We start from the raw sequence: 15,375 nt of genomic DNA, 5'->3' as shown, positions 1-15,375 counted from the left end.
AGACAGCCAAGGAGGAGACATAAGATGGATGGAGAAAGACAGGAAAGAAATTCAATTCAATTCAGTTTGCTCTCCCCAACATAAAGAAGACCACTGTGTGGCAGCCTTGTGCCCTTAATTGAGGTGTGGGTGTAAGAAAGAATACTCATTCTTGTGCAGTGCTGTGATCATGGCTCACTGCAGCCTCAACCTCCCCCAGCTCAGGTGATCTTCCCACCTCAACCTCCTGAGTAGCTGGGACTACAGGAGCATGCCATCACACCTGGCTATTTTACTTTTTTTGTAAAGATACGGTTTTGCCGTGTTGCTCAGGCTGGTCTCAAACGCCCACCTTGGCCTCCCAAAGTGCTGGGATTACAGACAGGAGCCACTGCGCCCAGCCAAAAAGGCATACTCATTCTTTATAGCCAAAAATGCTACACCTGAAGACTCATGATGCCCTGGGAAATCCCACCACCCTACGGGGCTGGGGAGAAGCTTCATAGAGGAAAGGATGTTTGAGGTCGACTGCAAAGCAGTGCTTCTCAAGCTACCTGCAGTAAATTGTAGTAAAGGACCAGAGCTTTTTTTCCTTTTTCTTTCTTAAAGTCCCAAGCTGTCACTAACCAATACTGTACTTTCTTTTTTTTTTTTTTTTTTCATTGAAATGGAGTTTCGCTCCTCTCTCCCAGGGTGGAGTAGAGTGGCATGATCTCGGCTCACTGCAACCTCCACCTCCCGGGTTCAAGAGGTTCTCCTGCCTCAACCTCCCAAATAGCTGGGACTACAGGTGCCCACCACATCTGGCTAATTTTTTGTATTTTTAGTACAGACAGGGTTTCACCATGTTGGCCTGGCTGTTCTCAAACTCCTGACCTCAGGTGATCTGCCTGCCTCAGCCTCCCAAAGTGTTGGGATTACAGGCATGAGCTGTATTTTCATTAAAAATAATAAAAGTGGCCAGTCGCGGTGGCTCAAGCCTGTAATCCCAGCACTTTGGGAGGCTGAGGCAGGCGGATCACCTGAGGTCAGGAGTTTGAGACCAGCCTGACCAACATGGTGAAACCCCATCTCTACCAAAAATACAAAAATTAGCTAGGCATGGTCATGTGCACCTATAGTCGCAGCTACTCAGGAGGCTGAGGCACAAGAATCGCTTGAACCCGGGAGGCAGAGGTTGCAGTGAGCCGAGATCTCATCACTGCACTCCAGCCTGGGAGACAAGAGCGAAACTCCATCTCAAAAAGAAAATAATAATAATAATAAAAGTGAATTGCTAGAAAATCTGGATGAAAAAACGAAGAATACAACCTGACCCGCTTTTTTTTTTTTTTTTAGAGAGGCCTCACTTACCTAGGCTGAAGGGCAGTGGCATGATCACAGCTCACTGTAGGCTCAACTTCCAGGGCTCAAGCAATCCTCCCAACTCAGCCTCCCCAGTAGCTGGGACTACAGGTGAGCACCATCATGCTTGGCTAATTCTTTTATTTTTTGTAGAGACGGGGTCCCAGGCTCCTCTCAAACTCCTGGGCTCAAGCAATCCTCCCGCCTCAGCCTCCCAAAGTGCTGGGATTTGCAAGTGTGAGCCACCACACCTGGCCCAAGCCCTTTTTTAAAATAATTAGGTTCAACATATAAAATTACTATGTCAAATTGCTATAAAATATTCTAAATGCTTACTCTCAAGTTCTGTGCTTATCCTGTCATGGACCATAACACATAGTCCAGGGGCTAGTATGGTGTGACAGTCTTCACAGCACCCTCCGGGTAGCACTGCCTTAAAGGATAGCTTTTTGGAAATGTAGATAATAATGAGAGGAGACTTAAACCTGGTTGGGAGGGCCATGACAGAGCCTTGAAAAGATATAGAGACAATGTGTTAGTGTGAGGAGTTGTAGGAGGCCTGGGAGAAGGGGGTCAAAAGCCAGAGCAGTGGAGCATTTCCCATACAGGAGTGCCAGATGCTGCAGAGATGACCTGGTGAGGCTGGGAGGCAGCCTTGGCCTTTGGAAATGAGAAGGCACTGGTGACCTGCTGGGTAGCAGTTCAGAAGGGCATGGGCAGAGGAGGGCAGCTGTAAGGGGTCAAAGGGGAACTGCAGGCTGCACACGACTTTCTGACGCATTGTCAGGAGGGAAAGGAAGGCACCAGGGTGAAAAGTTGAAGATGGAACAGATCTTAGGGAAAAGCTGTCTTAGGATGGGAGAGATTGTCGTCATCATCGTCATCATCACTACCATCATTATTATTTCAACGCCCACATACTGAGGGCTTGCTATGTGTGGGCCTCACATGTCATTTAATCCTCAACCCTAGGGGGTGCGTCTTTTACGCCCACTCTACAGATGTGGAAAAGCTCACAAGGCTAAGAGTTGTGAGACTCCAATGCCAGGATGTCTGACTCTAAGGCCTGAACTTTCAGTTCTGGCAATGGCATACAGGAGGGAGATATTGGCTTATCTAAGAATGGACAAGCTGGGAAATATGAAGGTAGCTTTGCCTCTGGGCTTGCTGGAAAACTGCAGCAGAGGGTAGGTAGTGGGAATCAGAGCCAGCTTCTTCATGGGAGGAGGCATTGGCACAGCAAGATTTGGGCCATGAGCTTTGCAGACAGAGGCCTGAATTTTAGTCCTCTGCTCTGCTGCCTCCTAGGTTTGTGACCTTGACCAAGTGAATTCATAAACTCTAAAATTTAGTTTCCTTATACGTAAAACCTTACCTCTGAGGGTGGTTGTGAACATTAAATGAGATATCGAGTGGGCAGTGCTTAACACAGGGCCTGGCACAGAATATGTGCTCAGTCACCCTTAGCTGTTAGTGGAAGAAGTGGCTGTAGAAGTAAGAGAGAAGATGGGAGCACGTGGAGACAAGGAAAGCACGAGATGCTGCAGAGGGCACTCTCCTGTCTCACCTTGCCCACAGCACTAGTCCAGGCCTCCAGACTGTCAGCTCCATCTGTGCCAAAATGCTGGATCCTCCCCCCAGTGAGGATGAGCTCAAAGGAAAAGGGGAACCTAGAGAGAAGATCAGGTCAGGGAGGAGAATGGAACCAATGAGGGGGCCGTCAGGCTGGAGGTTGGGAAGAGAAAAGGGGAAGCTCGGTGAACACAGGAGGGCTATTACCTGTCAAGGTCACCTGGGTCAGTGGGTGGGGGGCTCACACCCAGACATACAATATCCTGTGGCTGTATGAGGCTGAGGGGTTCAGGGCTGTTTTCTGATGCAAACATTTCCAGAGCTGCTCCCAGCACACACCATAGGCGGGGGGGAGCTAAGGAGGAGGGAGATAGTCAGGGGCAGCAGACCTCCGCCCCCACTGTCATAGTTCCCATTTACCAGATATTTATTCTGTGTCAAGCCCTTTGCCCATATATGATCCCATGAAATCTTCACAATAACCCTATGAGGTGTTATACTCAGTCCTGTTTTGCAGATGGGGAAACTGAGGGTCAGTTTCAGTAGCTCGCCCAAGACACATAGGTAGGAAGTAGCAGAGCTGGGATTTGACCCAGACAGTCTGACTTCAGAACAGATGCTCTTAACTATCACTCAATGCTGCCACCTGGCATGGTGTCTCTCTCACCCCCAGGACCCCAACCTATTCCCAGGCATGGCCCCACTTTCCCATCCCAGCCCTCTCCTCTTTGTCCCTCTGCAGTACACTCACACCTATCCACTTTCTGTCCCTGTATCCTCCCATCCCTTGGCTCCCCCTCACCATCCCGGCCCCTGCGAGGGGGTGAGGGTCCAGCTTTGTTGGTGATGGGACCACAGTACAGGAAGCCGCTGTAAGTAGCAGGCACCACCACCTCATTGTACACACCAGGGGAGGGGTCTGCAAGGGGAAGGAGAAGTAGGTCAACCAAGTGCAATGGGATCACCTGACCCCCTCTGGGGAAGGGATGAAATGGAGAAAGACAGTGGGACCTGACTCCACTGGCAGCACAGCCAAGTACAGCCCAATGGAGCTGGATCCCTCACTACCCAGACTGCAAAACAGAGAGGCAGGGGTAACGAGACGGGGAGGCCTCTGGCCCAGCCCCTGCCCACTGCCTCTCTCCACCAGCCAGCCAACCAGGCTGTTAGCTCTGGGTGGGCACCTCAGGGCATGTGCCATCCTGAAAGGGTCTCAGCCCCACTGGCCTGACCAATGGAGATGAGTGTCACTAAGCTGATCACTTCTTTGAGAGATCAGACTGTCTCCAGGGAGACTAGCCTTGACCTATGGATTGGCCCTGTCTGGGGTGGACCAGCACTAGCACCTGGAACACCCAGACCCTCCCCAGCCATGACCATCATCAGCTATTACATGACATCAGGAGATAGGCCCTGGAGGATCTGAGGATGTGGGAAACTGCCCAGGCTGGGCCACTGTGATCAGCTAATTGGGGCCCCTTGGAAGAAGTGAATCATAGGTTGGGTCTGAGAATTCCTATGGGGGAGAAAGGAGGCACTTGGGGGATGACCTGGGGGCACGAGGCCAGGGCAGCTGCCATCAAGGGTTGGCGGAGACCAGGGCTCCTCGCCCTCGAAGGCCTCAACACAGAGGAGCTGGGTCATGTTCTTCAGCAGGTTGGGTCCTGCCACAGCTGCACACAGTGCCTGCAGGGAGGGAAGGGCCTCTGTCAGCCCCAAATCCCAAACAGAGCATTGGGGACAGTCGTATGATCACCCAAAACAGTCCCCACCACCCAAGTCTAGGCATTCCAACTCCAGAGAGTGTTTCCTGACACCCCCCACCCCAGATCAGCCCCACTCTGTCCCTCCTACCTGGAGAAGCTGGCTATGATCTGGGTACTGAGGGTGGGGCTTCCGGAAGAGACCCAGCCGGTACTTTCGGGAGATGAACTCACCCCGGGGGCCAGGGGTCGCATCTGGATGCAGTCCCTCACCTGGGGGTAGGGTCCCTGCCCAGAAGCGGTTGGCACGATCATTTCCCAGGACAATGAACAACTGTGGGATGACAAGGGGCAAAGGCAGGTGACAGGAACTCAAGAGTCCTCAGATGTTCCATTCCTGTCCCCAGGCTGGCCCAAGGCCTGCTTCTGGATGCTCCCTTCTACCCCTCCCTCTTTCTCCCTCTTCTGCCCCTCACCTGCACTATCTCATTACTCCAGACACTCGTGTCCAGCTTCAGGCTCTGCACCTTGGAGATCCCGGAACCCAGGGCCCGGTGCTGACCTGTGTGAGGGTGTGTGAGGGTGTGAGGGGCATGGGGCATGGGTACCCTGAGCCCTCTAGTCCCAGACCTCCTGTTCCCCACATAGGCTTGAGGCCAGTCCTCACCTGCACACTGCTTGCAGATGACCACCCCCAAATTGACAGCGGCCCAGTCTGGGCGGGAGGACCCACAGTCTGCACAATGCCGGTTGGCCCGATTAGACCAGATCTTCTCAGCCACCTCGTAGTCAGACAGGGTCTCGGTTACTGCTTCCTGCAGAGCGGCCGCCCAGCTCTGCCGAGCACCCCCAGACTCGGCTGTGAAGCTGAGGGGTTGACAGCAGTTGCCATGGGCATGGACCTATCCACCATGTCTCATCCCCCTGGCCCTTGCTGCAGGAGCCACCACAGGCCACACCTGGGGCAGCCCAGACCCTTCTGACATCTTGACCCAGCTCACTGGACTACCATCCGTGCACACCCTCTGACGTCCTACTGAGGAGGCCTCCAGTCCTCTGCACCCTTGTGCCTCCCCCAAAAGTCTCCCAGCCTTGCCTCCCACTGGCCCAGGCCCCACCTGAAGCAGCGATGGGGTGTGAGCAGGTCGAAGCTTCGACTCTTGGTCTCCCGGACGCTGCAGCCCTGCAGTTCGATGAAGCAGATCCCGATGCCCAGAGAGAAGGCCTGGTGGGGTCAGGGGATGGGCATTGTGAGGTGCCAGAAGAGACTAGTTCAGGCCCCTCAGCCCTCACCCAGCTCTCCTCACCTGCTCACTCTTGTACAGTGCCAGCTCTCCAGGGCTCAAGGCAGCAAACACCTTGGCCTTGTGTCCACGAAGCTCCAGCATGCCCGTGCGGAGGGGTCGGGGTGGCTGGGGGGGCCGGGGGTGGCCCAGGAGGCGCTGCTCCTTCAGACAGGACTGCAGTGTGGAGCACCACGTGTCCCGCTGAGCTGGTGGGGATGGAGAAGCAGGTCAGTGGCTATTGCGCACACAGCCTCCCTCCCTCCTGCCCTGACTCAGGGAGCTGTGGCCCTCACCCTCGCTCTCTGTGCGGAACACGAACACCCTCTGGCCGGTGATGACCTGGAACTTGTTGTCCTTGCTGCTGCGGGTCATCTCAATGGCAGTCAAAGGTATCACACCCTTAGGGAAGGGGTCCTGCAGAGAGAGAGCTCAATGACCCATGAGGACAGGAACTGAATCATGTGTGCCAACCCCTGGGTCCTACCCCAGATTTTATGAGATTGGCATTCAATCCACAAGCAGTGGGTACAGCTGCTAAGCCAGCTACTTTAAATGCTGAAATGAGTCATGCAGTCACTGCCCCCCCCACATACACCATGGACTTCCCTCCTTCCAATTCTGAGCCCCTCTCAGCCGTCCCTCTCCCTCATCTCCATGTCACATCTCCTAGCCCCCCACCTTGTCACTGCCAAAGTACATCAGACTCCTCCCGTTGAACTGCACAAAACGTCTCTGGAAGACATAGTTTCTGAGGAAGGAAGAAGCCAAGATCACTGTTTGAGGTTGCATGGGGTTGGGGGATCACAGGGTCTGGGGGCACTTTCCCGTGCAACCACCTCCCAGCCTCTCTCTTCTCCCTCCCTTCCCCTCCCAGCACCCACCCCTGAGGGGAGAGCTTGTCTAGCCAGCCACTGAGCAGGGGCGTGGGGCGGTCTGCCGTGAAGGAAAAGCTGGCATAGGGTGAAATGAGGTCATCACTGGTCTCCTCTGTTTCCAGGGTGGGTGATAAAAGAGTGAAGTCTCCAGGTAGCTCAAGGCTGGCATAGCCAGCATCCTCCCGTGCCTCCAGATCCTGCCTGCTGAGCCTTGTGGGGGCCAACACAGGGAGGGACACACATTAGACAAGTACCCTGGACACCCTCTTTGTACCTTCTCCATCCTACTCACATCACCTAAGAATAGAATGCCTGGCAGGTACTGGATCTGCTTTGCTTTGCTTTTTTTCTTTTCTTTTTTTTTTTGAGATGGAGCTTCGCTCTTGTTGCCGAGGCTGGAGTGCAATGGTGCGATCTCGGCTCACTGCAACCTCTGCCTCTCGGGTTCAAGCCATTCTCCTGCCTCAGCCTCCTGAGTAGCTGGGATTACAAGAATACGCTACCACGCCCAGCTAATTTTGTATTTTTAGTAGAGATGGGGTTTCTCGATGTTGGTCAGGCTGGTTGAAAATTCCTGACCTCAGGTGATTCACCCGCCTTGGCCTCCCAAAATGTTGGGATTACAGGCGTGAGCTACCACGTCCAGCCTCTTTTGAGACAGGGTGTCTCTCTCTCTCTCTGCTGCCCAGGCTGAGCACAGTGGTGCAATCATGGCTCACTGCAGCCTTGAACTTCTGGGCTCAAGGGATCCTCCCACCCTGAGTAGCTGGGACTACAGGCATGTGCTGGCCACCACACTTGGCTAATTTTTTAATTTTTATTTTTAGTAGAGATGAGATCTCGCTATGTTGCCCAGGCTGGTCTCAAACTCCTGGGCTCAAGTGATCCTCCCACCTTGGCCTCCCAAACTGTTGGGGTTACAGGCGTGAGACACTGTGCCCAGTCTGGATCTGCTTTTCAAACAGGGGAATAGGGAGGTTCAAAACCCTTAAGATTGGCATGGAGCTGCTTTCCTGAGCATACTTGGAATTTTTATTAGGAAAATTTCAGTCCATCTTCTGTGCCATTAATATGACTCGGATGGAAAAGACGGGGAAGGGCTGTGTAGATCGCTCCCTGTCATGGTTGCCCATGGCTAATCAATATGTCTGGACTCTTTCTCCAAAACGTTCTTGACCTCTCCCTGGACCAAGCACCAAGTTCCTATCAACTCTCACCAGGGTGATACAAATTCCCTAACTGGTCACCTGCTTTCACTCTTGCCCTCCCTCCCACACTCATTCTCCCACAGGCACCAAAGTGCTCTTTTACAAATGCAGATGAGACCATTTTACTCCCTTGCAGGAAGCCTTAAATAACGTCCCATTTGCACTTAGGTTAAACCTAAATTCCAATGGGCTGCAAGAACTTGTACACTGAGGCCCACAGACACTCCCCTGACTGCATCCAGTGTTGCCCTGGCCCTTGCTTACAGCCACATTCTCCTCTGTGTTTCAGAGCCTTTGCACACACTCTTCCCTCTACCTAGAACTTGCCTCCTTCCATGCTTCTCTGGGCTGCTTTTTCTCATCCTTCAGGTCTCTGCTTATGTCATCTTCTCAGAGAGGCCTCCCTTAACTAATCTGAGTAGATTCCTCTATTATTCTCTATCACTTTCCAGGGGTTCTCAACCTCAACAGCACAAAATAACTTGGGAAACATTAAAAAATATCAGTACATGGGCTCCACACCAGACACTTAAATGTGAATCTCTGGGAGAGGGCCCAGGCACTTGTAGTTTTAAAAGTTCCCCAGCTAACGTTGAGAACCGCTACTGCAGCCTGTTTCCTACTTCACTGAGAAATTGAAGTAATCAGATAAGAACCCCCACAGACTCCCAGTGCCATGTTTACCCAGTTTCACGCACATATTCTGCCTTCCTCCTGTGACTATAATGAACACCCATGTCTAAAGCCAGACCCTCCTCTGTGCACTTAAGCCTATTCCTCTCACCCACACAATCACTCTAGACATCCCTCACTCTCCTCTCCCGTACGTAACTGTCCCTCCCTACCAGATCATTCCTATTCACCTACAAACCTACATAACATTGCATCCAGTAAAAAAACTCTTCTTGGATGGGTACGGTGTCTCACGCCTGTAATCCCAGAACTTTGGGAGGCCAAGGCAGGCGGATCATGAGGTGAAGAGATCAAGACCATCCCGGCCAACATGGTGAAAAACCCTGTCTCTACTAAAAGTACAAAAATTAGCTGGGTGTGGTGGCACATGCCTGTAGTCCCAGCTACTCAGGAGGCTGAGGCAGGAGAATCACTTGAACCCAGAAGGCAGAGGTTGTGGTGAGCTGAGATCGTGCCACTGCACTCCAACCTGGGCCACAGAGCAAGACTCCGTCTCAAAAACAACAACATAAAAACTCTTTTCTTGACTCTACTTCCTCTAGCAACAATCATTCCAACTCTCTGCTCTTCTTTGCAGAAAAATTCTTCAAAAGACACTGTCTATACTTTTCTATTCTCTCTTAAAACCCACTCTGACTGGGCTTTCACCCCATCACTCTTGAGACTGTACTTGTCAAGATCCCCAGTGACCTCCAATTCCAAGGGTCAGTTCTAAGTCCCATCATACGCAGTAGCAGACCCCTCAGAAAGTGTAGGACACAGTTGGTCTCTCCCTTCTTCTCCTCTTTCTTCACTTTGCTCCTATGACATCATATTCTCCTGGCCTTTTATTTGCTGTCTATTTTGCTTCTGTCCATTTTGCAGATTCTTCCTCTTCTCCCAAACCTCTAGATATGGGAGCGCATGAGGGCTTTGATCTTGGTCCTCTTCTCTATCTGCACTCACTCACAGCTCTGTGCACCCATCTAAGCGCTGACAACTCCCAAGTTTAGGTCTCCAGCTCTGACCTCTCCCCAGACTCTAGACTTGTCTACCTGGTGGTCTATTCTTCACCTCTTCTTGGAGGTATAACTTACACCTCAAATTCAGCACATCCAGAACTGCACTCCTGATCTACCCTCACCTCCCACCTGCCTTAGCACAGTCTTCCCCATCTCAGACCGTGGCGGCTCCAGGAACTTTCAGGTGCTCAGGACAGTGCTATCCAGCAGAAGTCAATGCGAACCAAGTATGTAATTTTAAACTTTTCGGTAGCCACATTTAAAAAAATTAAAAGAAACAGGTGAAATTAATTTTAATAATATATTTTATTTAACCCAATATATCCTAAACATTAACATTTTAGTATATAATCAACATAAAAATGACTATTTTTACTACATAAAAATTCTATAATCAACATAAAATATAAACATAAGATAATTTATGTTTATATTTATTATATTCATCCAGTATTGCTTTTTCTCATATTAAGTCTTTGGAATCTAGCAGGTGTTTTACATTTATTGTGCATCTCAATGGAGACTAGCCACATTTCATAGGCCCAGTAAGTCACGTGTGGTTAATGGCTACCATACTGGTCAGCACCAGCTCAGACAGAAGCCCTCCAAGTCATTCTTGACTGCTCTTTTTTTCTCACACCCCAAGTTAATCTGACAGTTTGCCTTCAAAATAAAGCCACTTTTCATCATCTCCGCTACTATCACTGTACTCTGAGGTCTCTCACCTACATTACTACAAAAACCTCCCCACTGGTCTCTCTGCCTCTCCTTTTGCCCCCTACAGACCACTCCCAACACAGCAACCAGGGGGATCCATTTATAAAGTCAAAACCTCTCAATGGCTTCCCATTTCACTTAGAGTAAAAGCCAAAGTCCTTACAAGCTCCTGCCCTATCTGGTCTCTTGTTTTTGTTTTGTTGGTTTTTAAAAAAAAAAAAAAAAAAAAACAGGGTCTCACTCTGTTGTCCAGGCTGGAGGGCAGTGGCATGATCTTGATTGACTGCAACCTCCACCTCCCTGATTCAAGTGATTCTCCTGCTTCAGCCTCTCTAGTAGCTGGGACTACAGGTGTGCACCACCACTCGCAGCTATTTTTCCTACTTTTTTTTTTTTTTTTGAGACAGAGCCTCACTCTGTCACCCAGGCTGGAGTGCAGTGGCATAACCTTGGCTCACTGCATGCTCCACCTCCTGGGTTCCCGCCATTCTCCTGCCTGAGCCTCCTGAGTAGCTCAGACTACAGGTGCCCACCACCACACCTGGCTATCTTTTTGTATTTTTAGTAGAGACGAGATTTACCATGTTGGCTAGGCTGCTCTCGAACTCCTGACCTCAGGTGATCCACCCACCTCGGCCTCCCAAAGTGCTGGAATTACAGGCGTGAGCCACTGTGCCCAGCCCTTATCTAGCCTCTTTTACCTCTCTGACTTCATCTCCTGCCATTCCTCCCACCGTGGCCCACCTGCCCCAGCCAAGATGCCCTGGCCTCCTCACTGCTCGTGGATCCCCTTGGGCACACACCCGCCTTGAGGCCTCTGTTCCAGTCACTCACCCTACCTGGGGCACTCTTTCCCCAGTTATCTTCATAGCTAACTCCTTCACCTCCTTTCCTTCAAGTTTTTGATCAAATGCCATCTTCTTAACGCTCTGCTAATTCTAAATGAAAACTTGCAGTGCCCCCAGCCCTCATTTATTTTTTTTTCCTGAGTCACTGCTACATCTGCCTCCCGGGTTCAACCAATTCTCCTGCCTCAACCTCCTAACTAGCTGGGATTACAGGCGTCCAACACTGAGCCTGGCTAATTTTTGTATTTTTAGTAGAGATGGGGTTTCATCCTGTTGGCCAGGCTGGTCTCAAACTCCTGACCTCAGGTGATCTGCCCGCCTCAGCCTCCCAAAGTTCTGGGATTACAGGTATGAGCTACTGTGCCCAGCCAACCTCCCAGCCCTCTTACCCTGCTCTATTTTTTCCATGGCATTTAATACCTTTTAAACATTCTATAATATTTAATGTATTATGTTTATTGTTAATGGACTATCTCCCCACAAGGGCAAGGATTTCTGTGTACACTAATCTATCCCAAGCATCTACATCTGATATATGATAGTTGCTCAATAAATATTTGTTGAATGAAAAAACGAAAAGCACTTCTCCTAGTTGGGCATGGTGGCTCACGCCTGTAATGCCAGCACTTTGGGAGGCCAAGGCGGGAGGATCACCTAAGGTCAAGGAGTTCGAGACCAGCCTGGCCAACATGGCGAAACTCCATCTCTACTAAAAATACAAAAATTAGCCGGGCGTGGTGGCATGCACCTGTAATCCCAGCTACTCAGGAGCCTGAGACAGGATAATTGTTTAAACCCAGGAGGCGGAGGTTGCAGTAAGCTGATTGTGCCATTGCACTCCAATCTGGGCGACAGAGCAAAACTCCATCTCAAAAGAAAAAAAAGAAAAGAAAAGAAAGAAAGAAAAGCACTTCTCCCAATTTTCTATTATATGACCATTGGTTTGTCTACTTGTTTTATTTCCAGTCTGTCCCACTGAGTCACAAACTGCCTGAGGGTGGCACTGGGTCTGTGATACTCATCCTGTATCTTGAGTGCCTGGCTGTGAATACTTAATGCACGTTTGTTGAATAACTGGACACACGGCCACCACCGACTCACCTGCTCCTCCCTCCCACCACTTCCCTGTTTAGTACTCACCTGTGTTCAGCCCTGTCCTGACAAACACCTCTGCCCTCTCTTCTGTCAGGGGCCCCTGGAGTCCCCACAGGTTGGACACCATAGTACAGACAACCAGGATCCATTATGTGCACTGGCAGGAGGAGAGGGGAATGCACAGGGAAGAGGAGATTGCTGGGAGTGTATGAGGTCCTGAGGGCACTATTCCTCTCCCCCAACCCGTGATAATCCAGTTACCTGTGCCTGCTGTGGGCCTGAGGGCAGGGGTGGGGGCAGTGGTTTGGGAGCTGTCTGGGGCCCTGAAGGGAAAGGTCTATTGGTTACTTAGGGAGAGAGGAGGAAGACAAGCCTTCATGCCCTGCTCCCCGCCTCCGCCTCTGTCCAATTCATGCTCTCCTCCCCACTCCCCCCAGCATCAGTCCCTAGGGAGCCAACCCCACTCACTTTTCCTGAGCTGCCTGTGCCCTGCCTCTTAGGTCCAGGCCGAAGTAGATGGAATTAGGCATCATCTCCACAGTATTTAGGGCTGAAGACTGCTCAGTGGAGGAAGTGGGGAGAGGAGGGGGCCTTGGGCTGGGCTCTGGGCTCCTGGACACTCCTGGTTCCCCGAGGACTGGGCTCAGCCCAGGTCTCTGAGTGGTGGCAGGGCCACTGAGTCCACCAAACACGGTCCTGGGCTTCGGCACGGGTTTAGGGGGCTGGGTTTGGGGGGCTGGGCTGGAGGATGGTTCCATGGCACTATCTGATTTGGGATCCAGGGAGCCCTCTTCGGTGCCTGTCTGCAGCAGGCGCAGAATGCGTTTCCGGTGCCCTGTGGCGCTGATGCCCAACTGCTTCAGCTCCTCGTGGCCCAGGCCCCGGGCTGCACCTGCTGTAGCCAGGCCATGCCGTCGGAACGTGTCTGCATACTGCTCCAGGTGCACCGTGGCCAGCCACACAGCGATGTCCAGGTCCTGAGGGGCAGCCATGGGGGCTCAGGCCATTGCTGAGGGGAGGGGCAGGGTGAAGGGAGGGCTCAGGCTGAGAATCCCCCTCCCTGCCCCAAGGTCTGAGGCCTGGACAGTGAGCACCAGCCTCCAATCTTCCTCCAAAGAAAGATGCTGACAGGCCTGCGATCTGGAAGTAGATCTATCCCAGAACAACAGCAATGGCTCTCTACTTAGGGAAGGGACTTCATTTGAAGTTAAGGAAACTGAGGCCCAGAGAGGGGAAGGGGCTTGCCCCAGGTTCACAGCAAGTCAGTGCTAGAGTTGGCCCCTCAGCTCCTGCCCACCCTGGGTCTGGGTCAAAGCTCTGCTCCTGCCTGACTGCACATCCAACTGAATAAGCATGGGACAAGATGCTAGAATGCTGTGGAGCAGAGTGGGATTGGGAGATGCAGAAGAGGGGCCAATGATGTGGCCAGATCAGCTGTGGACTAAGGTGGGGAGAGGGGCAGCCTAGGTAGGAGGAAGGAGGTGCAGACCCTGCTCCCTCTTGTTTCCAGAGCTGAGGTATACAGGCCTGCCATCCTAATCCTGGTTGTTCCCAGTCCCTCCTCCCCTTCCACCTATTGTCTCTGCTCAGACTTCCTTCCTGTCCCTCCAGCCCTGGCCGCCTCCACATCCTGCCTGCCTTGGTCAGGCTGCCCAGAGAGCCCTAACCAGTCCTAATGTGTGGGGTCCCGGCCCTGGGTAGAGGCTAATTGAAGAATAAGGATGGGGGCGGAGAACCAGGCCAGAGAGATGAGGGACCAGAGGTCAGGGGTACTCAAGAGGTACCCACCAGCAGCATGTTCACATGCTGTTCACATGTGTGTGCACGTGCCCTGTAGCAGTTCAGCAGTGTGAAATGCCATCCCCTCACCTCTGCTTTCTCCAAACCTTCCTTTTCTGAGCTTGCCTTTTCGCTGCCCATTCCCTTGGGCTCAGGTCTCTGCTCTGTCCCCCTTCCGCCAGCCTGACCCTGACCCCGGTCTACTTCATAGACCTGTCTCTAATTCTGTGGCCCCTGAGTTTCATCTCTGCCTTGTCCCTGTCCCTGCCTCACTCCATCTCAACCTCTCAATCCTTCTTTGTCCCTCTCCTTGTCCCACCCTGTTTTGCTCTCTGTCATTAAGCTTGTCCCTGACTCAGTCTCCAATTGTAACCAGATCTTGAGTTGTATCTGTGTCTCTGTCTGCCTCTGAGCCTGGGTTTCTGTCTTCCTCCTCGGCCTAGGCTCTCTCCCTGTTGCTCTTATGCTCTGTCGGTGACCAGGACGCCCTCTCCGTTCCAGCATCCGTGCGGACCTCCTTCTGCCTCTCTCCAGCTGGGCCTCATTCCCAAGCCAGGGCCCGCGTGCTGACCCTCGGGCCCTGACTCAGGACCTGGTTTCCCGGTGACTCAGGCCGGGCTCGAGAGCACGGGACTGGGAGCCGAGGTGCTCACGGAACAGGAGCGGCGGGGGCGGGGCGGGCAGTGGCAGGCAGCGCAGGCTGCGACGAGGGAGGGGGCGAGGAGGGATGGGGCAGAGGCCGGGCAGCAGGAGGGAGGGGCGGGTCGTGGCGGGGAGGGGGAGGGCCGCCGGCGCCGAGGGGACCCTGGGAGCCCACGAAGGCCCTCGAGAAGGTGATGGGGAGGAGTCTGGGAAGCAGGGACCCGGGGGGCGCGGGGGTCCTCACCTCACTACGCGGCCGCCGTCCGCTCGCGGGTGCCCGCCGCGCGTCCGAGGCTCCGGGTCCCGCCGCGCCGGCCCCGCCTCCCCTCTGCCCTCCCTCGACGGGCCCAGCCCCGCCCCGCCCGGCCGGTTCCCTCCGCGGGGCCCCGGCCACTCCTTGTGCAAGCGCAGGCCTCCAAAGGGTTTGGGCTCCTTGCCCAACCGCCGCGCTTATCTCCGAGTCTGCCCCCAGTGTGCCCTCTCGCAGGCCGAGAAAGGACCAGAACACGTTGGGACCAAGACAACCTCAGGGAGAGGGACAAAGAGGCAGACTGAGACCGGGACGGAGATTGGGACGGAGGTAGAAACTGAGAGTGCCAGGGAAGGTTTTGCATCCTCTCCGCTGCACTCATG

The 15,375-nt window shown here is 52.9% G+C and overlaps 1 protein-coding gene across 8 annotated transcripts in view; it reads right to left on the bottom strand.

The window, feature by feature from the left end:
• The window catches only part of ARAP3 (ArfGAP with RhoGAP domain, ankyrin repeat and PH domain 3), a 28,217-nt gene extending 13,130 nt beyond the window's left edge, over positions 1–15,087 (bottom strand). For 3 of the 8 annotated variants that reach the window (XM_033180843.1, XM_033180844.1, XM_033180847.1), the window contains exons 1-16: positions 14,987–15,087; positions 12,790–13,330; positions 12,583–12,644; positions 12,367–12,478; positions 6,766–6,969; positions 6,563–6,632; positions 6,178–6,298; positions 5,906–6,090; positions 5,717–5,823; positions 5,266–5,465; positions 5,075–5,160; positions 4,750–4,932; positions 4,446–4,581; positions 3,698–3,814; positions 3,103–3,250; positions 2,891–2,993 (exon numbers count right to left, since the gene is read on the bottom strand). In XM_033180843.1, coding sequence (XP_033036734.1) covers positions 2,891–2,993; positions 3,103–3,250; positions 3,698–3,814; positions 4,446–4,581; positions 4,750–4,932; positions 5,075–5,160; positions 5,266–5,465; positions 5,717–5,823; positions 5,906–6,090; positions 6,178–6,298; positions 6,563–6,632; positions 6,766–6,969; positions 12,367–12,478; positions 12,583–12,644; positions 12,790–13,313 — 2,358 coding nt within the window. In that variant the 5' untranslated portion in view covers positions 13,314–13,330; positions 14,987–15,087. Of the gene's footprint in view, positions 1–2,890; positions 2,994–3,102; positions 3,251–3,697; positions 3,815–4,445; positions 4,582–4,749; positions 4,933–5,074; positions 5,161–5,265; positions 5,466–5,716; positions 5,824–5,905; positions 6,091–6,177; positions 6,299–6,562; positions 6,633–6,765; positions 6,970–12,366; positions 12,479–12,582; positions 12,645–12,789; positions 13,331–14,986 lie in introns of those variants that run through there. The other 5 variants (XM_033180839.1, XM_033180840.1, XM_033180842.1 and 2 more) reach the window with 4 other exon arrangements.
• Between the last annotated feature and the right edge of the window lie 288 nt (positions 15,088–15,375).

This window comes from Trachypithecus francoisi, unplaced genomic scaffold (assembly GCF_009764315.1).
Source record: "Trachypithecus francoisi isolate TF-2019V2 unplaced genomic scaffold, Tfra_2.0 Lachesis_group2, whole genome shotgun sequence".
Lineage (NCBI taxonomy): Eukaryota > Metazoa > Chordata > Mammalia > Primates > Cercopithecidae > Trachypithecus > Trachypithecus francoisi.
This window is presented reverse-complemented; position numbering and strand designations above follow the sequence as displayed.